At 36.9% G+C, this 24,620-nt stretch overlaps 1 protein-coding gene across 11 annotated transcripts in view; it reads right to left on the bottom strand.

Annotated features, from left to right (window-relative positions):
• Window positions 1-2,728: 2,728 nt before the first annotated feature.
• FRK (fyn related Src family tyrosine kinase) overlaps window positions 2,729-24,620 on the bottom strand; it is a 154,278-nt gene continuing 132,386 nt past the window's right edge. For all 11 annotated transcript variants that reach the window (XM_001112190.5, XM_028847052.2, XM_077999300.1 and 8 more), the window contains 6 exons: window positions 21,811-21,974; window positions 20,781-20,949; window positions 15,930-16,088; window positions 5,439-5,620; window positions 4,230-4,395; window positions 2,729-3,825 (listed from right to left, as the gene is read on the bottom strand). In XM_001112190.5, coding sequence (XP_001112190.1) covers window positions 3,614-3,825; window positions 4,230-4,395; window positions 5,439-5,620; window positions 15,930-16,088; window positions 20,781-20,949; window positions 21,811-21,974 — 1,052 coding nt within the window. In that variant the 3' untranslated portion in view covers window positions 2,729-3,613. The remainder of the gene's footprint in view (window positions 3,826-4,229; window positions 4,396-5,438; window positions 5,621-15,929; window positions 16,089-20,780; window positions 20,950-21,810; window positions 21,975-24,620) is intronic.

Here is a 24,620-nt window from a genome sequence, read left to right on the forward strand (position 1 = left end):
AGACCAATAACAAGTTCTGAAATTGAGGCAGTAATTAATAGCCTACCAACCAAAAAAATTCCAGGACCAAACAGATTCACAGCCGAATTCTACCAGAGGTACAAAGAGGTACAAAGCTAGTACCATTCTTTCTGAAAATATTCCAAACAATAGGAAAAGAGGGACTCCTCCCTAACTCATTTTATGAGGCCAGCATCATCCTGAGACCAAAACCTCACACACACACACACACACACACACACACACACACACACAATTTCAGCCAATATCCCTGATGAACATTGATGCGAAAATCCTCAACAAAATACTGGCAAACCGAATGCAGCAGCACATCAAAAAGCTTATCCACCACGATCAAGTTGGCTTCATCCCTGGGACGCAAGATTGGTTCAACATACAGAAATCAATAAACACAATCCATCACATAAACAGAACCAATGACAAAAACCACATGATTATCTCAATAGATGCAGAAAAGGCCTTTGATAAAATTCAACACCCCTTCATACTAAAAACTCTCAATAAACTAGGTATTGATGGAACGTATCTCGAAATAATAAGACAGATTTATGACAAAACCACAGCCAATATCATACTGAATGGGCAAAAGCTGGAAGCATTACCTTTGAAAACTGGCACAACACAAGGATGCCCTCTCTCACCACTCCTATTCAACCTAGTATTTAAAGTTCTGGCCAGGGCAATCAGGCAAGAGAAAGAAAGAAAGGGTACTCAAATAGGAAAAGAGGAAGTCAAATTGTCTCTGTTTGCAGATGATATAATTGTATAAGTAGGAAACCCCACCATCTCAGCCCAAAATCTCCTTAAGTTGGTAAGCAACTTCAGCAAAGTCTCAGGATACAAAATCAATGTGCAAAAATCACATGCATTCCTATATGCCAATAACAAACAGAGAGCCAAATCATGAGTGAACTCCCATTCACAATTGCTGCAAAGAGAATAAAATACCTAGAAATACAACTTACAATGGATGTGAAGGACCTCTTCAAGGAGAACTACAAACCACTGCCAAAGGAAATAAGAGAGGATACAAATAAATGGAAAAACATTCCATGCTCATGGATAGGAAGACTCAATATTGTGAAAATGGCCATATTGCCCAAGGCAATTTATATATTCAATGCTATCCCCATCAAACTACCATTGACTTTCTTCACAGAATTGGAAAAAACTACTTTAAACTTCATATGGAACCAAAAAAGAGCCTGCATAGCCCAGATAATCCTAAGCAAAAAGAACAAAGTTGTAGGCATCATGCTACCTGACTTCAAACTATATCACAAGCCTACAGTAAGCAAAACAGCATGGTAGTGGTACCAAAACAAATATATAGACCAATGGAACAGAACAGAGGCCTCAGAAATAACACCACACATCTACAACCATCTGATTTTTGATAAACCGAACAAAAACAAGCAATGGGGAAAGGATTTCCTATTTAATAAATGGTGTTGGGAAAACTGGCTAGCATATGCAGAAAACTGAAACTGGACCCCTTCCTTACACCTTATACAAAAATTAACTCAAGATGGATTAAAGACTTAAACATAAGACGTAAAACCATAAAAAACCTAGAAGAAAGCCTCAGTAATACCATTCAGGACATAGGCATGGGAAAAGATGTCATGACTAAAACACAAAAACCAATGGCAACAAAAGCCAAAATTGATAAATGGGATCTAATTAAACTAAACAGCTTCTAGGCAGCAAAAGAAGTTATCATCAGAGTAAACAGTCAACCTACAGAATGGGAGAAAATGTTTGCAAGCTATCCATATGACAAAGGGCTAATACCAAGACTCTACAAGGAACATAAACAAACTTACAAGAAAAAAAACAGACAACCCCATAAAAAGTGTGTGAAGGATTTGAACACTTTTCAAAAGAAGACATTTATGCAGCCAACAGACATATGAAAAAAAGCTCATCATCACTGATCATTAGAGAAATCCAAATCAAAACCACAATGAGATACCATCTCACACCGGTTAGAATGGAGATCATTAAAAAGTCAGGAAACAACAGATGCTGAAGAGGATGTGGAGAAATAAGAACACTTTTACACTGTTGGTGGGAGTGTAAATTAGTTCAACCATTGTGGAAGATAGTCTAGCAATTCCTCAAGGATCTAGAACTAGAAATACCATTTGACCCAGCAATTCCATTACTGGGTATATACCCAAAGGATTATAAATCATTCTACTATAAAGACACATGCACATGCATGTTTACTGCAGCACTATTCACAATAGAAAAGACTTGGAACCAACCCAAATGCCCATCAATGATGGGCTAGATAAAGAAAATGTGGCACATATATACCATGGAATACTATGCAGCCATAAAAAAGGGTGAGCTCATGTCATTTGCAGGGACATGGATGAAGCTGGAAACAACCATTCTCAGCAAACTAACACAAGAACAGAAAACCAAACACTGCATGTTCTCACTCATAAGTGGGAGCTGAACAATGAGAACACATGGACACAGGGAGGGGAACATCACACACTGGGGCCTGTCAGGGGATGGAGGGCTAGGGGAGAAACAGCACTAGGAGAAATACCTAATGTAGATGACGGGTTGATGGGTGCAGCAAACCACCATGGCGCGAGTATACCTATGTAACAAAACTGCACTTTCTGCACATGTACCCCAGAACTTAAACTATAATAAAAAGTAAAAAATAAAAATAAATAAAACTCTGATCTGTAGGCCAAAGGGTATTTCTTTTTCTTTATTAATTACTCAGAGGTCTAGGCCACAGCAATCCTACTGTTCTCCTCTCATTTTCCTAAACTATTTTGATACTTATTTCTCAGCCTTTACAGGCTATTAGATATTTCTCACATTTCCATAGATAATAACTCATCAGTTTTGCAACCTGATTCTCAATATTAAGACATTAAAACTAATGTATATGACTCTCACTTGACACATACTGAGGTATAGAAAAATTCCATCATTTCCTTCTGCAAAATGAAAAAGATTTTAATTCATTTTCTCAACAGCTGCATCATTTTTTTATGCATAGAAAAAAATGTGCGATTACTCCAAGTACAATCAAGTCATTTAACATGGCTTTACCATCATTGTAGTTACAGGATATTTTAAAAGAGAAAAAAAAAATCTCAAAGCACAGGTCCTGCTGTGCAGCAAAGCAATCAAATTCCTTTATAATAACAGCCTGATGGGATTCAGCAATCTGAGGAATAATGAATAACCACTCTAATCAGTAAACAGGAAGACGCTACAACAGTCACTGAGTAAAAACTGACTATCATCTGTTGATTCTCTTGATCGGCATTTCAAACAATAAATTGAAATGTAAGTATCTCTTAAAAAGAAAAATAACTTTGTTTAGTGTGCTTAATTTTACCAGGCAGTGAGGAAATTACATATCACCTTGATTGTCTTTCAGTGTGGCCCAGTCAATAAAATGCACAAATAATCTTTTTTATAATACATGGCCAACTTTATCCTATCACTTGAATACGTCAGGATAAACTGATTGTGGAGTTGGTTGATAACATTGTACTTTGGAACTATTTGAATTTGTTTTGCTACTTTATTATTTGATATTCTTCTCCAGTGTTCATCTTATGAAGTTATTTGCATCTGAATATGAAGAGTCTGTTTCAAAATAGTCCTCAAGTTTCCAATGCAGTGTCTCAAATGTAGGTCGTTCCTTAGGCTCTGCATTCCAGCACTCCAACATGATATTGTAAAATTGCTGTGGACAATTGGATGGTTGGGGAAGTCTATAGTTTTGAGCCAACATCTGGATTACCTGGGCACCTGTCATACCTAGAAAATACAGAACGGAAACAATAACAACAACAACAACAAAAAACCAAGTTAAGGCTCAGAGTCTTAAACTTATAGCCATTTATACTCTAGGTTACTAAGTAAGCCAATTTCCTTGGCAAAGCTTTGAGGTCTACCATCCCCTTCCCAGGTTACACGGATTAAACTAAGTCCTACGGCAAGCAATGTCTATAAGACTGCAATTCACTAGCAAAGGAGAGGGAAGTAATAAACCACCTCATTAATGCAAATTATCATCATCAAATTTTATCTATCAAGCTCCCGCAGGTACTTGGTATGGTCAGCCTCATAACTCTGCCCTCTAAGTCTGGGAGAAGCAGTTAAAGTCACACCTAAGTAAGTGACCTGCAGCAAAAAGGTCCACTTCAGAATTAATTACTCACCACTGTAAGGCATTTTGCCATAAGTAATGATTTCATAAAGAAGGATTCCAAATGACCACACATCGGACTTAATGCTGAATTTATTAGTACGAATGGCTTCGGGCGCAGTCCACTTCACCGGCAGCTTTATTTCGTGTTTAGATTCATAGATGTCTTCATTATCTACCTGTTAATGCATTAAGGAATCCAGGCCAAGTTAAAGTAATTTTTTTTTGCTACCCTCATTCATCTATAATCTGCTTCACATCAAAATTTAGAGAAAAAAGATTCAAAATGAGCTTAGTTCTATTGACAATTACCTTAGCAAATTCTGAATCTGGTATACAAGACTGAAAAATATGTGGGAAGTCATTAATAAAATATTATTTAAGAGCCTACTATGTGCCAAGAATAGCACTGAAAGAAACATTCTACTACATTTGGAGAATTAATACATGATTCTGGCTTCACATCTGATCCTGAGCGAAAAAACAAGGGAGCAAAGTCTATTGTTTGATTTACTGATGATATTGAAAAGCCACTGACTTTGATAATTACCATGTAACCACTTGCTAATAATGAAAAGTAGGATCTAAGTGTTTTAAATTAATATATAAACTCACTGGGGTACTAATTAATTTACAAAAAGAAAAAAAGTGATGAATTCATGAAGATTAAAAGGGAATCATTTATTTGTTGTTTCATGCCCTGTATCCATATTTTTAGGGTACAATATGGAAATTTCAAATTAATTTAAGAGAAAAACACCTAATATTACATCTCCTATAGAGTATCTTTCAGACTGATGTAAAAATTGGGAAATCAAAAAGCCAATGATTGCTGAAGAATTCTGGTGGCATGCAAATTAGTCTGGCATACAGTGAGTAATGGTGGCTAGGTTAACACTGCACAAAGTGTACAGCTTTTGTAAAGGAAACAGAGGTGAACAGAGGTGACTGGTACTAACTGAAAAACAGATCATTAATTCAACTATATACTTAAGTACACACTTTCCAATCTGGTTGGTCACTGTTTCCTCTATTTTGTTTCTCCTTGATAAAGAAATAGGAATGTGCAGGCAGTTTGTAAGGTTTTGGACTACTGAAGTAGTTTATGGACTACAGAACTTGGAGAAACATTGTTTTAAAGAATAACAGTATATCTATTGGTTTACTAACTGTTAGACTTTTGACCTATTACAAAAACTAATTAAAACAAAACTAAATCCACCTTAAAAACTCTGGCAAGTCCAAAATCTGCTACTTTGTAGATATTATGTTCACCAACAAGGACATTTCTGGCAGCCAGATCTCTGTGAATGTAGTTCCGAGACTCCAGATAGGCCATTCCAGAGGCAACCTGTGCCGCTATGTCTACCTGTTGAGTCAGATGGATTTTTGACCCAGCATCACCTAAGCAAAAAGAGAAAAGTAAGAAAGTTACTTTAGAGAACATTTGAACTATTAAAGTGAATTCTGAGAATTTTGAATGAATGAGCTATCAGTGAGATTAAGTACAATGACACTGATCTGTTGAGCTCTCTCTCTCTCTCTCTCTCTCTCTCTCTCTCTCTATATATATATATATATATATATATATATATATATATATCTTTAACACAACTTAGTTTGCTGTGAAAGGTTAATAAGGCAACAATTTTTTCAGAGTCCAAACATATTCCAAGGTCCTCTCTTCCTCGAGTATTACAAGTAACAAGTCATCACATCATGATTCAAACATGGCTACAATTATCTGAGACTGTGGCTATTTTGCCTTTTTTCTTTTTTTTTAATTTTATTTATCTTTTATTTTAAGTTCAGGGGTACATTTCCAGGTTTGTTATATAGGTAAACTTGTGTCATGGGGGACTACTGCACAGATTATTTCATCATCCAGGTATTAAGCTTAGTACTCATTAGTTATTTTTCCTGATCTTTTCCTTCCTCCCCACCTTTACCCTCTCATAAGACCCAATATGTGTTGTTCCCTTCTGTGTCGGTGAACATAGCTCCCACTTATAAGTGAGAACATGTGGTATTTGGTTTTCTGATCCTGCATTAGTTGCTAAGGATAATGGCCTCCAGCTCCATCCATGTTGCTGCAAAGGACATGATTTCATTTTTTATGGCTGCATAGTATTCCATGGTATATACATACCACATTTTCTTTATCCATTCTACCACTGATGGGCATTTAGGTTAATTCCATGTCTTTGCTATTGTGAATGGTGCTGCAAGAAACATACATGTGTATGTGTCTTTATGATAAAACAATGTATATTCCTTTGGGTATATATCCAGTAATGGGATTGCTGGGTCAAATGGTAGGTCTGTTTTTAGATATTTGAGGAATCGCTGCACTGTCTTCCACAATGATTGAACTAATGTACACTCCTACCAACGGTATACAAACATTCCTTTCTCTCTACAACTTTGCCAGCATCTGTTATTTTTTGACTTTTTAATGGCCATTCTGGCTGGTGAGAGATGGTATCTCATTGTGGTTTTGATTTGCATTTGTCTAATCATAAGTGCTGTTGAGCATTTTTTTTTCACATGATTTCAATACCATATGTCACTAACTAATTTCCTCATGGAAATTATTACTTAACTGCTACTGAATTTCTTTCAAGCATTGCGTACTTTGTTTTAGTCATTGAGCCAATAAAACAGTACTAACTTTTATGGCTGAACCAATGAAAAATTCTCATTCTTCCATCATGTTGTTTTTAAAAACTAGCTCACTAACACAAATGAAAGGTCTATCCATAGTTTAAAGTATGTATATTACATTTGTACCACCAAGATTGATACATTTTTTTTTTCTCTGCCTTAGTCTGTTATTCTTAGAATAGGTTGCTCATCTCTCCAGACATGGACATACCTTCAATAGGCAAAGTTTCTCCTACTGGGAATTCTTTATAACTAAGTATTAAAAAATTTATATAGTACAATCAGTTTGATTATTATTAGTAGAGGGGGGTCAGCATTATTTTGTGGTGACTGACTCTTTGTATTTGCATTTGACTTACCTATTTTGTATTTGTACACAAAATAATACTGACTCCTTCTACTTTGAAATGGGGTGAGTCATCCCTGGGTAGGATTTAGCTGCCATACTGTTGACAGATGTTTTCAGATGTCTGGAGAATTAAAATAATATCACATCAACTCAAACTAATATTCCTCTTATATATCCCTATCTGAATAAGCTGAATACTACACAAAGTCCATTAGACTCATGGTCAAAAGCATAGACACAAGCCCTGACTTGAGAGGCAGCTGTATGCATTACAGGGGTCAGAAAATCTGGTTTGAAGCCAAAGGGCCAGACTTTCAATCAAGGATATGCCTGATATTTCTTTGTGACCTTGGCAAGCATCTTAACATTCCTATGTGTCAGTTTCCTCATCTGTACAATGATAATAGTAACTACTTTATGGTATTTCTTGTTAAAATGAAAATTAAAATGAATTAATTCATGTAAAGCACTTAAAGCAGTGCTTGGCACCTAGAAAGAACTCAGTAGATCCTATCTGTTATTATCATTCCTCCTATCTAATCAAGATAAAACATAGAACTTGCTAAGTTAGAGATACATATGAATTACCCATGTGGAAATGACTGAAGGAAGACAAGCTATAGGTCTGGAACTCAGGGGAGAATATGCAGCAAGAGATATTGATTTAACAATCATAAGTTATAAGTGGGAGTTAAAACAGTAAAAGTGGGTGAGATTGGTAGGAAATGACAGAGAAACACCAATATTGAAGGTGGGCAGAGGAAGATAAACCTATAAGAAAACTGTGAAGAATCAGCCAAAAGAATATGAGAAGAAAACCACTAGAGAAACTTGTAACATGTCAAAGGTTTTGAGAAAGAGAAAATGCCAACATAGTCAAATTCCACAAATAAGTCCATGAAGAAAAGGACTAAGACATTTGTCGAATATAATAAGGGAGTCCCTGGTGATCTTGGGGATAGGAAGAGCAGTTTGACTGGAGATCAGGTGGGTATAAGGATTTGAGGGCTAAATACGAGTGAAGGACATAGAGACAGAAGAAAGAGGTGGCAAATTCCAAAATCCTAATCAAGAAGGAAAACAAGAAGGTTCTGGTAGAGGTAAACATAAAATAATGGGAAAGCAATTATCATAAAATTTGGGATAGTGAGGGGTTGTAATTGATAAAGTATTCAGGGGGTTTCTAGGGTGCTGGCCACATTCTAATGCTTGATCTGGGCAGTGACTGAATGGTTGCTTATTTGTTTGCTTTACAATTACATGTTAAATGATATTATATGATTATGTGTTTTCTACATATATGCTATTTTTAATAAAAAATGAAATAAATAGAGCCAAAAGAATTTTTAAGGGAAACACTTAAGCAGTGTGTGTGTGTACATATATATTTATTTTTTTAAGGCAAGTGGCATATCTCAATAAGTTGTGAGGTGAAATTAACTGCTTACCAATCCTTTCGTCCTTTCTTTTATCCCTGAGCACAGACAGAAGATTACATTTCCCATCTTCCCTTAGAGTTAAGTTGAGCCCTGTCACTAGTTCTGGGCAATGCAATGTGTGCAGAAATGATGAACATCACTCACAAGCCTGGCTGTTAAAATCTCCCACATCTTTATGGCTAGAGGGATGCATTTCAAAATGGTAGAGCCACATGAGTCTAAATCCCTGTATTATCCTTTAGAGAAAGTCACCTAGCAGAGCAGTCTGGCCCATATAAAAAAAAAAATACCTATTGTTTTGTATTAAGTCATAGAGAGTTTTGAATTCTATATTATAGCAGATGACATTATGCAGTCTAATACAAGATATAAGCATGAAAATAAATTATAACTTAGTATGCAGCATAATGGCAAAACATTGCTGCTATGATAGCCAAAATAGCTAGGCCTTTTGATATCAAATTCACTCAATAAGAAAAGAAATGTATGGAAATTAAGACAAGCTGGTTACTAACCGTGAGTTATGTGGTATCTTCTAAAATGGCTCCCAGTTATCTGTACCTCCTGATATTCAAGCCTTTGTGAAAGCCTCTTCTACTAATTGTGGCCTGGACCTAGTGACTCATGTTTAACAACAGAATATGGCAGAAGTAGGTGGGATATCACTTCCAAGATTAAATTAGAAAAGGCTGTGACTTTGCCTTACAGATAATCTCCACCCTGTTGTTCTCTCGCTTGCTCACGCTAATAAAGCAAGCTGCTATGCTGCAAGCTGCCCAATGGAAAGGTCCCTGTAGCAGGCAGCAAAGGGCATCTTGCAGCCAACAACCAGAAAGGAACTGATTTCCTCAGTCCAACAGCCCAAGAGGAAACGACTCCTGCCAAGAGTTAAATGAGTGAGTTTAGAAGTGGATTTACCTCCATCAGAGCCTTCAGATGACTGGGTACTTGCCAACACCCTGACTGCAGCCTTGTAAGAGGCCCTGAACTAGGAGACCCAGCGAAGCTATGCCTAGATTCCTAACCACAGAAACTGTGAGGTAATAAACATTTGCTGCTTTAAGCCACTAAGTTTTGTGGTACTGTTTTGTGCAGCAATAGACAACTAATACAGATTGATGTTACGAATATAACATCAATGCTATGAATATAGTTAAACATGAACTATGAAGCCAAACTTCCGACTTGGATGAGTTACCTAATCTCTCCATACCTTTTTCTTCAACTGTAAAGTGGGACTACTAATACTTACCTCATAAGGTGGTTAGATAAATGAATGAAGCTCCCTTGTAAGTTGTATTCCTAAGAATTTTATTCTCTTTGTAGCAATTGTGAATGGGAGTTTGCTCATGATTTGGCTCTCTATTTGTCTATTACTGGTGTATAGGAATGCTTGTGATTTTTGCACATTGGTTTTGTATCCTGAGACTTTGCTGAAGTTGTTTATCAGCTTAAGGAGTTTTTGGGCTGAGACAATGGGGTTTTCTAAATATACAATCATGTCATCTGCAAACAGAGATAATATGACTTCCTCTCTTCCTATTTGAATACTCTTTATTTCTTTCTCTTGCCTGATTGTGCTGGCCAGAACTTCCAATACTGTGTGGAATAGGAGTGGTGAGAGAGGGCAGCCTTGTCTTGTGCCAGTTTTCAAAGGTAATGCTTCCAGCTTTTGCCCATTCAGTATGATATTGCCTGTGGGTTTGTCAGAAACAACTCTTATTATTTTGACATATGTTCTGTCAATACCTAGTTTATTGAGTGTTAAGGACCTCTTTAAAGAGAACTACAAACCACTGCTCAAGGAAATAAGAGAGGACACAGACAAATGGAAAAATATTCCATGCTCACGGATAGAAAGAATCAATATTGTGAAAATGGCCATACTGCCCAAGGTAATTTGTAGATTCAATGCTATTGCCATCAAGCTACCATTGACTTTCTTCACAGAATTAGAAAAAACTACTTTAAATTTCATATGGAACCAAAAAAGAACCCACATAGCCAAGACAATCCTAAGCAAAAGGAACAAAGCTGGAGGCATCACGCTACCTGACTTCAAACTATACTACGAGGTTACAGTAACCAAAACAGCATGGTAGTGGTACCAAAACAGATGTATAGACCAATGGAACAGAACAGAGGCCTCAGAAATAACACCATACATCTACAACTATCTGATCTTTGACAAACCTTACAAAAACAATCAATGGGGAAAGGATTCCCCATTTAATAAATGCTGTTGGGAAAACTGGCTAGTCATATGCAGAAAACTGAAATGGGACCCCTTCCTTACGTCTTACACAAAAATTAACTCATGGTGGATTAAAGATTTAAACATAAGACCTAAAGCCATAAAAACTCTGAAGAAAACCTAGGCAATACCATTCAGGACATAGGCATGGGCAAAGACTTCATGACTAAAACACCAAAAGCAATGGCAACAAAAGCCCAAATTGACAAATGGGATCTAATTAAACTGAAGAGCTTCTGCACAGCAAAAGAAACTATCATCAGAGTGAACAGGGAACCTACAGAATGGGAGAAAATTTTTGCAATCTATTCACCCGACAAAGGTCTAATACCAAGAATCTACAAGGAACTTAAACAAATTTACAAGAAAAAAAAACAACCTCATCAAAAAGTGGGCAAAGGATATGAACAGACATTTTTCAAAAGAAGACATTTATGCAGCCAACAAGTATATGAAAAAGAGCTCATCATCACTGATCATTAGAGAAATCCAAATCAAAACCACAATGAGATAGCATGTCACGTCACTTAGAATGGGATCATTAAAAAGTCAGGAAATAACAGATGCTGGACAGGATGTGGAAAAATAGGAATGCTTTTACATTGTTGGTGGGAGTGTAAATTAGTTCAACCATTGGGGAGGACAGTCTAGCAATTCCTCAAGGATCTAGAACTAGAAATACCATTTGACCCAGCAATCCCACTGCTGGGTATACACCCAAAGGATTATAAATCATTCTACTATAAAGACACATGCACATGCATGTTTATTGCGGCACTATTCACGATAGCAAAGACTTGGAACCAACCCAAATGCCCATCAATGTTAGACTGCATAAAGAAAATGTGGCACATATACACCATGGAATACTATGCAGCCATAAAAAAGAATGAGTTCATGTCCTTTGTAGGAACATGGATGAAGCTGGAAACCATCACTCTCAGCAAACTAACACAAGAACAGAAAAACGAACACCGCATGCTCTCACTCATAAGTGAGAATTGAAGAGTAAGAACACATGGGTACAGGGAGGGGAACATCACACACTGGGGCCTGTTGGGGGGTGGTGAGCAAGGGGAGTGATAGCATTAGGAGAAATACCTAACACAGATGACAGGTTGATGGGAGCAGCAAACCACCATGGCACATGTATACCTATGTAAAAAACCTGCACATTCTGCACATGTATCCCAGAATTTTAAGTATAATTTTAAAAAATAAAAGTAAGTGAAAACAAAGAAAAATGAATTAAGTTAATATTTATAAAAGACTTATAAATTGCCTGTCACAAAGTACTACAGTGTTTTTAAAGGAAAAAGGTATATATATGATCCTCTCCTATCACTATCCTGTATAGTTCATTTCCAGTCAATCACCTAATTTAATACTCTGAACAACTATATGAAGTAAGGATTGCAATTATTCTCACCCATTTCATGAGGATTCCTATTACTCAAAGGAATAGGTAACAAGTTGTCTGACATATAATAGATGTTCTAAGTATTTGCTGGGGAAAAAACAAGTCAAACTAAACTTTTTAAAAATAGAGCTATTTATCCTCTTTAAATTGTAACAAGATGTACCTGTCATTAATTACCCTCAATACTAAAGGTTTTTTACAGATCTCTCTCATTTTGCAGAAATGTATTACAAAAATTATCCAGCCAAGCTTAGAAACTACAAAAATGGTTATATAGAAAAAATGCGTATGTTATTTCAGCTATCACATATGACACCTAATTCTATTACAGTGGATAGAAAAAGGTTTGCACTGACAGGCATAATACTGGAGGAAACTGAGTGACACGACACACATTTCCTACTTTGAAGGGTGCAGTAACCTCAGTACTGCCTAAGTAAACCTCAACACATACTTTTAATACAACCAACAGAGGTCAACACTGATGTAAAAGTTCACAAATCTATGACAATTTACATTTGCAGCAAGAAAATATTTTCAACTATATTCCATTACTCAAGAATCTTTCAGTTTAATAATATTCATTATGATGGGCTGCTCAAGAGTGGCACATCCACTTTTAAGATCGCTTTATTGAATGTGAACCCTCTTGATTGGGGAAAGAGCTGTCTGCAGTGAGCACATGTTCATTACTCCTCCTGGCTGCTAAGCATCATCCTCACAAATGAAGGCACTGGTAAACTTGACCCTAATGGCCTAACTCTGAAGCTGATAGGGTTCATACTTAGCCCCGAGTAAACCACATTACCAAGCCACAAAAATCCTCAATGCCAGAGGAGTTGGCCACGTACCAAGTGGATCTTTTCAAGCTGATACAAGAGTCTCAAAACAAGCTTGACTCCAAGTCCCAATCTTGTTAGGTTCAAGATGGTCCCAACTTAATCTATTTATTCAATACCTAATTAGTACATGCTCTCTTATGTGCCAGACACTGTTCTAACTCTGAAACAAAGAAAACACTATATGCCTGTGTGGAGTTATATTCAGAGGACACTAAAAACAAGCCAAATAAATAAGATACACACTGTAAGAAGCCAAGAGGATAAAATAAAAAACAAGGGAAAAGGAATACTTTAAGAGTCAGTAGAAAGAGATTAAATTTTAAAATTCAGAGGGTGACCAGTGAAGCACTCACCAAGATGGAAACATCTAAGTAGAGGTTTTGAGGAAATTAGAAGTGAGCATGTGGATAAATGTCAAAACAACAAAAAAATTCAGGCACAGGAAATAATGAGTGAGGCAAAAGCATGCTTAGAGGGTAGGAAAAAATAGCAAAGAGGGCTAATATGGCTGACACACACTGAGCAAGGGGAAGGTTGTAGAAGATGAGATCAGAGAGGGAATAGAGAGCCAGGCCATGCAGGACTTCATGAGTTACACATGCTTTGATTTACGTTTTAACTGTATCTCTCTAGCTGTTGTGTTGAGACAAAACTGAAGGCGACAAGAACCAGAAGATGAAGACTAGCCGGGAGCTACTGCAGAATTCAGGAGAAAGGAAATGGCAGCCTGGATCAGGGTAGGAGCATTGAGGAGAGGTAAAATCCTCTATATATTTTGAAGGCCAGCCAATGGGATTTTGCTAGCAGGTTAGAGATGGAACATGAAAAGCAGAGACGATGCCAAGGTATTAGGCCTGAGTGTTGATACGGTCAAAGAAGGAAAGACTGCAAAAGTAGCAGATTACTGGGGAGAATACAGGGAGATCAGTTTGGGGCATGTCATCTTGAGATGTCTAATAGACATTTCTACTATAGTAGAAATTAGGGCTGTTCACAAACAATGATTTTTTCATCCTTTCAAGCACTTTACAGAATTGTACTTCCCTACCCTCTTTGACTTGATTTGTCCAAATGGAAAGGGAACAGAATTATCTTTGTCACTACTGGTCAGAAGCTTTAAGAATCAGGGTGAGATTAGTCTCATCCCCTTTCTCTGCCAGGGTGATCAAAAGAACTGAGCCACCAGCCAACATATTTTGCAACGTAGCACGGATAAGAAATAAACATGTGTGTTAAGCCCTTGGGGATTTGGAGACTGTTAGTTATTGCAGCATATTTACATTATGCAGACTGATACAATATTCAAGTGGAGAAGTTAAGAAGGCAGTTGGGTATGATTCTCAAGTAAAGGGGGAATAAAATTTGGAGAATTGTCAGGACACAAAAAAATTAAACAATGAGGTTAGATGAAATTAATAAAGGAACTAGTGAGGTTGTGAACAGTCTTGGTGAACTCCAAGATACTGAGAGGTCTGGGAATGAAGGAAATCACATAGGTTGAAAAGAATCACCAAGAAAGGAAGGAGGAAATGCCATTGAGTGAAGTGTCCTGAAAGCCAAATGAAGGAAATGTTTCCAAGAGGAGAAAGCGTCTATTGAATTAAATGCTGTCGGTAGATCTGAGGATGGGGAATAGGCCATTAGATGTAATTATGTGAATACTATTAGGGACCTTTATAAAGCATTTTTTGCTAGATATGACCCAAGACGACGTTTGCACTTTGTCCTCCTGGGAATAAGGCAAAAGTGGTTATTTAATAGCTGAGTTTAATCTTTCTATGGTGGGTAACATATTCTGATGCTGTTAAATTCAATATTTTTCTGCAATGAAGCTGAGCATATTTCTGTTTTTAATGGCATTCAACAGGCCTTATTATGTTATTTGTTGTTCTTATCTTGTTTTATAGTTTAATGTTACCAGCTTCACAAGGCATCCTGAAATCAGAGGATATTCTTATGTTTCTAAAATCTTTGTTTCATCATTCTCACCTCCCTTTACCTCTATACATTCTATCATTCCCACCCTGACATTTCAAGAAATTATAGAAGTCTCCTTTTCAAGCTTGAATTACTCTGTCAGTACTTGATCTCACCTTCTTTGAACATTTCATTTTAATGCTCATTATACTGTATTGTTGTTTACTAAATTATCCATTTGTAATAAACATCAAAATTTCACAATGCCCTTCAGTCTTCTCTGACTACAGGAAACAAATAGAGAAATAAAGCAATAGTATATTGCTGCTTTTTTGCGTGACAATTCTTATGTTGCCTAGCAGTGGATGTATTTTAAACAGCAACAAGTACAATGTTGTCAACTACTGGCAAAGAAAATAAACATAGGATACTTCCCTCCCTTTTGCCCCAAATGTATTCCATGTCCCCAAATTCTGTGCCATAGAAAATATTGGTCCATAACTGATAATGTTCAATTAGTGTAGGAAATAAAGCATCATGCAAAACATCCATTCTTTAATTTCCCACGTTACATTCAATTACTCTAATATATCTGTTGTGAAAAATTTTCTCTTCCACTGCATAAGTATTTTCCACCTTTTGAGTATACAATATATAACCTATTAAACAGTAGCTGAGCCATTCAATGTTAAGACATTCATTCTCACAGACATACACATAGTAAATATCCTTTGGGTTACAGAAGGCTTGCTAAATTGACATTTATAGGACTAGCTAAACTAAGTTCCTCTTTTTTTTTTTTTTTCCTTATATTAAGTCTTTGCTTACTTTGGAGATATTCTTGCAGACTTCCATGTCTCATCAACTCTGTAATAATATAAATTGGATCTTCTAAAGTGCAAACAGCATAAAGCTGGATAAGCTTTGGATGTCTTAGGTTCTTCATTATCTGTGCCTCCCTCAGGAAGTCACGTGGATCCATTGAACCTGAAACAAGAAGAGGCAGAAATCACTTTATGTTATTGAGGCATTCCTATCCTCACAGCAGCCTGGTGGGAATCATCAAGATTGCCTCCTGCTTCTCAGTAGAGTAAGAGCATCAGTGTCACAAATCTTCAGAGTTAGCAAGAGGAGAATCAGTTCAGCCAGAGCAACCTAATAACTGGATGTGTTGGTGCATCAGGAGTATACGGTTTATATGTTATGACCTGTAGGTGAAGAGAGGTAGATTCAGGTCTACATGAAAAATGAAGGAAAAAGGAGAGACTGATAATCTAACTGATAAAACAAGGCATCTTAACACACAAGGAAAACATTCTATTAACATGAGCACTGAAGGTCACTGAATATTTAATTACTGCAGCCAGAGTCTGATAGCTGCCCTGTCCTTGGTGCCCACTGTGGGAACAGCTGGAAAAAATCCTAAAAGAGTGACATTCTGCCATAATTTTATCTTTAATTCTGTAGGAATATAGTGTGTAGGCCAAGTGGAAAACATCCAAGACCATCCCCAAAAGTTAATGGGTTTTTTTTCACCTGTTTTATATGTTCAACTTGAAACTGATATTTAATATTTTCTCCTGTACTATCTGCTTCCACAGTCAGAGCCTTAATAGCATGGCTATTGGAGGAGAGACAATATTAAGGCCTATTTAGAAGACTTGTCTGCAATTAAATCATATTTTAATGGCTCCACTCTGACTCACCATGCGAAGTGTCAAGTAGTTGCCATCAAATAAAATCTAAGAGGAGGAAGATTATCTGGAGTTTACATTTCACCAGTAATTTTAAAATGTTTTCTTTTAGAATATGATGTTTCAGAGGCATTACTGTAATTAAAGGAATACTGTCATTTCACATCTTAGTATTCACTATGAATAATGCAAATATAGTTTCCATTGATGCTCCAAGAGACTACTACATTCATCATCCTCTCGATGTTGAAGACTTTATAACTGATATTTAAACCCAGGCATGGATAAGCTTTGACATTCTAAGACAACACTGTGACTTGTTTATTAATGTGAAGTTGAGTTAGTTACATGTGACCTGCACATCATTTCACATAAAACATTTGAGCAGTCTCCTCTTTGAGAACCCAGAAGTTCAGAACTGGACTGATCAGACTCTGCATTCTAGACAAATCTCAGCTCTCTGCCACTAGTGCTCTGTGTGATCTTGAGCAAGTTATCAAACCTCTCTAAACTTCAGTTTCTTCATCTGTAAAACATGGCTAATAATTTTACTGACATCATAAGATCATTAAAAAGATAATAGCAATGCCTGCACATATGTATTCAGTGACTGTTGATCATTATTTATATTATCACTGATAATGCATAGTCTTGGAAAAACCAAACAGACCAGCTGTAAGTATATTTCACAGGCTAAGGAAGAAAAGGGACAAGGACTTAAAGAGAGAGAATAGGAGAAAATGGCCGATTCTCTTTTCCGTTACATATTTCTGAGCTCCATCAATTCCATCTCTACCACTGGTTTACTCCACACAGTCAAATAGGATTAAAATTTGGAATCACAGTCGCAAAATGGAGCTGAGAATAAGAGACAGCTAAACCATAATAAAGGACTTTGTTCTTGATTGTTACAACTAGTTTGGCTTATGGGCAAATATCAACACAGTGGGGATTCCCCCCACTACCACCCAAAAAATAAAAGCTTCCAGTGATAGCAGCAATTATGATCACCATACAGAAAATGAGGATGGGCGCAATGGCTCATGTCTGTGATCCCAGAACTTTGGAATGCCAAGGCACGGATTACTTGAGGTCAGGAGTTAAGAGACCAGCCTGGCCAACATGGTGAAACCACGTCTCTACTAAAAATACAAAAATTAGCCAGACGTAGTGTCAGGTGCCTATAACCCCAGTTACTCGGGAGGCTGAGGCAGGAGAATCACTTGGAGGCAGAAGAATCACTTGAACCCAGGAGGTGGAGGTTACAGTGAACTGAGATCATGTCATTGCACTCCAGCCTGGGAAAAAAAAGAAAAGAAAAGAAAAAGAAAATTATATATACAATATATATTTATGTTACTGAAATTTCTATGTTGTGTAGCCATCAGATTCAAGCAATGTAGGACACTCAAACTCATTCCCAAATCAGACTATGCACAAGAACTGAAATCACAGTAGGTCAGAAGCCTCTTCAGGTGAAGACTGTTTCAGAGCACTACTTCATGGCCATGCTGGTTATAGCTCACCAGCTGCAGAGTAAAGGAAGCCCAATCTCAACTCAGCTAGTAATGTAACATTAAATATTAATTTTTTCCTGTCAAAGCTACTGTAGGAGTTCATTTCAGGCTCATCTTTATTGCGTAGTAGCCTGCTAAGCAATAAATAGCTGCTAAGATTGATTAATGGCCCCAGTGAAGTGAAGACATTTAACCAATCACAAAAGCTGTTTGTGGCTATTACACTGTAAATCAATAATAATTATTCCTGTTGGAGAGAAAGCTATCGTGTTTTTTTTTTTTTTTAATATGAGAAATCTGACTTTTTTTGTTGTCTTTTGACTTCCCAAAGGGCTTCCTTAGAGAACAGTATTAGGAAGGCTAGCTAGCTGCCTCTTCTTAGAAAAGAATTATTAGGTTGGACAATAAAGTTTAGCCACCATTTATTAACAAGATTAGGGTTTAAAAGCATATACACACAGTGATTGTGAAAATCTCAGGTGCTAGAATAGAATGTCCTCACCTGGAGCACTCATATAGCACCTGGCCACTTAAAAGTGCCTGTCTCTTGTTTCATCTGACAGATGAAAATGCTGAAACTGAATTCCTGCACTAGTAAGTTTGCACTTCAGTGGACACATCTGTCAGCAGCCCCATGGAGGCTAACATTTATTAAGAACTTGCTGCATATACTTTACGTACATTGGCTCCATTTGTCCTCATGAAATCTTAGAAAGTAGGAACTATTATGCTTCCCACTTCCAGACGAGAAGATTCCAAAAGGTTAAAAAATTGTCCAAAGTCACAGAGGGCAGAGCCAAGTGTAAACGCAGATTTATGTTATATCAAATTTGACACTGTTAACTTGTTACACCAGAGGATCCCAACATTTTCAGTTCATGGAACCCTTAGTGTCTCCATAACTTTTTTCATGATGTCTCTACGTGAAAACAAAAGACAAAAAACAAAACAAAAAAAACTAACAGTTCTTTTGATTACTGGGTTAGATCCAAACAAGTTAAGAAGTATTTATCCTAACAATGTAATAGCCATTTGAAAAAGTAACACAGGTAAATTGAAAGGAAAAGACCATTTTTCATTTAATTCTTAACTACAAGTGCTTACTAAAGTGATATATGCATTCCTGGGACACTGCACAACTTCTCCAATCTTAGAATCGGACGGAGCACTGCTACCCCCATTTTCTGGTCTGTATTGATTTTTGTGTGGATTTTGCATTTGACCATAGCAACCATCAAAAAACCCAGCTTTACAAAGATAGGATGTCAACAAAACGAATGTTGTTTTAAAGTTGAAACCATGAACTACTTAAAGGTAGCAGCTTGTACAATATTCAGGATGTTAACTTCAAAACGTTTAAGTATTCCACAGCACTCCTGTGAATTCACCGTGGTGCCCCCAAGAGCCTTGGCACACAGTTTGGGAACCATAGTGTTACCCTATCCTGCCAGCAATCAAATCCCAAGTGCTCAGGTTCTGCCACCAGACCTCTAAGAATTACCAAACCTCTAAGAATTCTGGGCTAGGTAAATAATGCAGGTCTCCCAGAAAACTACAATCTAGCCTATGTTGATTATTCTTACCTCTGTTATAAAGGTACACATGAGGTTACTACAGCAATGTTGCACTTTTATAGACTGTCACTTCCATGGGGTGTGATGCAATAGTAATAGATGTGGGTTCAAATCCCAGCTATGCCATTTATTGACTTTTTCATTATTATAATAATAGTTTTTATCCATCACTTACTGTAAACCAGGTACTATACAAAGCGTTTCCACTAATGACCTAATTTATCTTCTTGGCTGGCCTTATTATTACTTCTGTTTCACAAATGACAAAACTGAAGCATAGAGTTCAAAACTTTGCTCAAGATCACATAACTAGAAAGTATGTGGGAAGTTACTTAGTCTCTCTTTTAAATAGAGGGAATAAAGCCTGGCTGAATAAATACTGATTTCAGTATAATTTTACTTGCCATCACAGGAAAAAGGAAGATGGAAGGGAAAAAAAAATTCCTACATTTTCAAATACAAGTTTATTTGGATGGACCATTTTGCCTTTGAACCATAGAAAAGTAATACTTTTAGAAATAGTTGTTTCCTGAATAGTATCAAGATTCCTTCTGATTTTTAAAATATTTTCAGTTAAGTCAGTATCTGTTAACTAAGGCTAAGAACAAAATGGGAAGAAGGACATTGGAAGACTGAATCCTAACTCCAGAGAGGAGATGAGTTGTCAGACTCTTCAATCAGTGATATTGTAAGACTCAGTTGAACCAGGAAGTGTGCTCTTGTTTTTATATTTTAATGCCTTATCCATAGGTTTGGGTCACCTGGGCTAGAGAGAAGGACCACAACACCTGCTTGCTGCCAGTATTAGCCACCCCATGAACTCTTAGATATTTACGGTGCTAAATTGAGCTCATAAAAATCAACATATGCATTTAACCTTTATTGTTCTCGCACCTGGTTTTAACGTTTTCACTGCTACTGGTGTGGTATTGTTCCACAGACCTTCCCATACTTCGCCGAACTGACCAGATCCCAATCGCTTCAGAAGCTGTATGGAGTTGCGGTCTATCTCCCACTGGTCCACGGTTTTATATGACAAATCAAATGGAGCTGGGACCTGGATCTGTTTCATAGAATAATAAGAGCAATTGTTAAAAAAAAAAAAGGGGGGGTATATTTAATATTATTTTGTTGAAAATAATAGTCTAGGCACTTTTAAATAAAACATTTTTTGAAACAAAATATTGTAAACTGTATTATCATTGCTTCAAAAACAAAAAGTATGGTGGGAGAATCTGCACTGTTAACTCTTCAAATTGATCTTCCAAATCTTGGGAAGTCAGGCACCTTCTTGTCAACCTGTCTGATCCCATACCTAATGCCATCCTCACTCAGGTCTGGAATGACTTCTCTGTACCTCTTCACCTACCTAAATCCTCTCAGTTTCAAGGCCCAGTTGAAGTTCTATCTCACCCACAAATCCTTCCCAAACTCTTTGGCTATAGTTTTATGATATGTATCATCTATTTTGCATAATTAAATGTTTTATTTTTTCAAACTCATTTTTTCATTTCTTTATTTGTTCATTCATTTATTGACTCATTCATTTAGTAAGTAAAATTGTTTTAAGCATTGACTAGGTGCTTTTCTATAAACAAAACAAGCAAGACCCCTGCCCTCCAAGAACTCATATTCTAGTTTACCACCTGCCCTATGGTCTCTGTGGCAGCTTCTAAACTCTGCTGTTATGGCACAAAAGAATCCAAAGAAAACTCATATATGAATGAGCATCTGAGCAAATAAAACTTATTTACAAAAACAAGCATACGTCAGTGTGAGCTCATGGGCCATGGTTTGCCTATACCTGCCTCAGGTAATAAAATGACAATTTTTTTCCTGAACTGATATTCCATGAAAAGTACTCAGATAGCTGAAGGAAAAAAGTTAACTTCAATAAGCAAACACAGCTTGAAAGCATTTTCACCTTTAAGCATGGTTTCCCCAGCTTGACACACAGGCCGTCACTCGTCTTGGTGTAGTGGCTCACAAATTCGTTCAGTGTTGAAAAGGTTATTCTCCGGGTGAGAAAAAAGCCCCCTTCATCCAGTCTTCTAATTCTGTAGTGTTTTACAACTCCTCCATCTAAAACTGGAACCCAAAATAATTCCTGTTAATAAACTTCTTCCTAAAGCCCAGCAGATTTATTTACTTTGTGGTGACATTTTCAATGCATAAAATGAAATATACATAAAATTATACGTATTTCTCAACTTCGTCTCAGAAAAGATTTGAGAAAGTTTCCAAAGAATATAGAACAAAAGAGAGAGTGTGAGAACTGGGAAATAATACTGAAGGAAATATAAAAACAAAGGGGTGAGGCTAGCACTAAAAGAATCCATGCTTCAAAGCCTAGCATACTTGATTAAAACAAGCCATAAAATTGACTCTATCACTCTAGCAATGCAAAGAAGGAAACCCTACCATTTTGAGGAATCACAGTATCCATAAGATAAAATCATGAAAGGTTTTTAGGAACAGTTTGACTCTTCCTGGTGTAGAGACCAGGGAGAAATTTCTCCCATGAAATCCTATAATGTGGCAATGGAAATAAACAGTGTGCTCAATACTGTCTTACAATAATGCATGGAATTCCTCAGGACTGTTCATTATATTGTACCTCAATGCAGTCTGGTAACAGAATGTCCTAACACAGTTCAATAAAAGCAATTCCACAGAGCTTAAAATGATGCAATCCACATATGCAATGTTCCAGCAGTATTGCTTAATCCAAGGGTGAGTCCCGTAGGATCTACAGGAATAACTAGACTGTGTTATATTTATCTAGTCTGACTTGCAGTGGTTATTTTGTTACTCTTGCTGCCCACCTACCATTGACCCTTCTTCTGTTAACAGCACCCCCAATTTTCCTCAGAGAATTGTTGCTTCTCTAAAAGCATGCGGTCCAAAGGGACCTGATAGCCACCTGGAGCCAAAAAAGACATAATTAGTGCAATAAGAGCCAAGGAACCCCAATTCCGGACTTGATAGTTCCAGAAAGACAGGAAGAGTTTTGTTGCTGTGGCTGCTATTTTGGTTTTGGTTTACTGATGGGAGTTTGGAGCTATTGGCAGAATCCTGGCCTCTAGGCAGGAAGCAAGCTTGCCTTAGAAGAGAAGCAGCCTAGTGGGAGGCAGTCTTGATTTGGAAAGTGAAGCTTAATCCCAGGAGCCAGTCAAGCCTGACTTTTCAGCTACAAGAGTCAATTAACTACCTTTTTGGTGAAACTATTTTGAATAGGGATTTCTGCACTTACATTCAAAATATTGACTAACACACTTTATACCTATGCTTTCACTTAGCAAAGTTATTGATAAATATTGGGCAGCATTTACCACCAGAATGTTATTCTGCATTCCTTGCTAAATATAGAACTTCATGCTTCAATGAGTAGTCAGGCTGGTGCGATGGTCTTATGAAAGGAAAGAAGACATCCCACTTCCCATATGGAGATTTACTGAGGGCATGCCAATAGCTAGGACAAATTTTTTTTTTTTTTTTCAAAAAAAGGAACTGGCACATACCAGAAAAGCTAAAATGAAAAAAGACAGTATTAACAAGGAAGTGGAGTGACTTCCCACACACAGTTGATGGAAGAGTAATTTTTACCACCACTCTGGAAAACTGTTTTTCCTTATCTACTAGAGTTGAACATAGTCATACATGTAATACAGTAATTCCACTCCTAAGCATAAAATCAATAAGAGTGCACAATATATTCACCAAAACATGTGTTTAACAATGTTTTTAGTTGCCTGATTTGTAAGGGTCTAAACCTGGAAACAATCCAAATGTCCATCAACCAATAAATAGGAACTATCCAAATGTCTATCAACTAATAAACAATTGAATTAGCTAAAATATTGTCATCTGGTTGAATGCAGACTTGTAAATAAACAACAACTGCAGCTACACACAACAATATGAATGAATCTCGCAAACTCAAATATATAATCTCATTTAAAAAAAGCAAGGCTGAGCTGGGCTCAGTGGTGTCTGACACCTTTAGTTACAGTATTTTGGGAGGTTGAGATGGAAGAATTGCTTGAGGCCAGGAGTGCAAGGTCACTCTAGGCAATGGTGGCAGACCCTGTCTCAACAAAAAATAATAACAAAAATAATTGTTTTTAAATTAACCACTATTGGTGGCACACGCCTGTAGTCACAGCTACTTGGGAGGCTGAGGCAGGAGGATCATTTCAGCCCAGAAGGTCAAGGCTGCAGTGAGTTAGGAATGATTGCGCCACTATACTCCAGTTCAGCCTGGTCAACAGAACAAGACTGTCTCTAAAATAAATAAATAAATAAAAATAAGCAAAACTATTGATATGAGGGGTCAGTGACTGGGATGTTAATCTTATTCTGTTTCTTAATTTGGTGCTGGTTACCTGGGTGTATTCACTTTGTACTCACCAAACTAAACTTTTATCAATTGTGCATTTTTATTACGTGTATCACACTTCAATTTAAAATAATACTTTTAAAATATCGGTGTTTTGCTTCTGTTTATGAGCAAATGGGACATCAAGTCTCCAAACTGCTATATTATGGTTCATGCTGCATTATTTAATTATAGAAGGTTATCAAAGTAAATGTTACCTAATTTTCACCTTGGATATAAAAATATTCAGTAATATACACATAGGATATTAACTTTAAGCAAATAAGTTTTCTAGTAAGGACTGTGAGAAACCTGGCTACAAAATGCCCTCCTAAATAACTGAGTTGACTTGCAGT

Source organism: Macaca mulatta, chromosome 4 (assembly GCF_049350105.2).
Source record: "Macaca mulatta isolate MMU2019108-1 chromosome 4, T2T-MMU8v2.0, whole genome shotgun sequence".
In the NCBI taxonomy this organism is placed as follows: Eukaryota; Metazoa; Chordata; class Mammalia; order Primates; family Cercopithecidae; genus Macaca; species Macaca mulatta.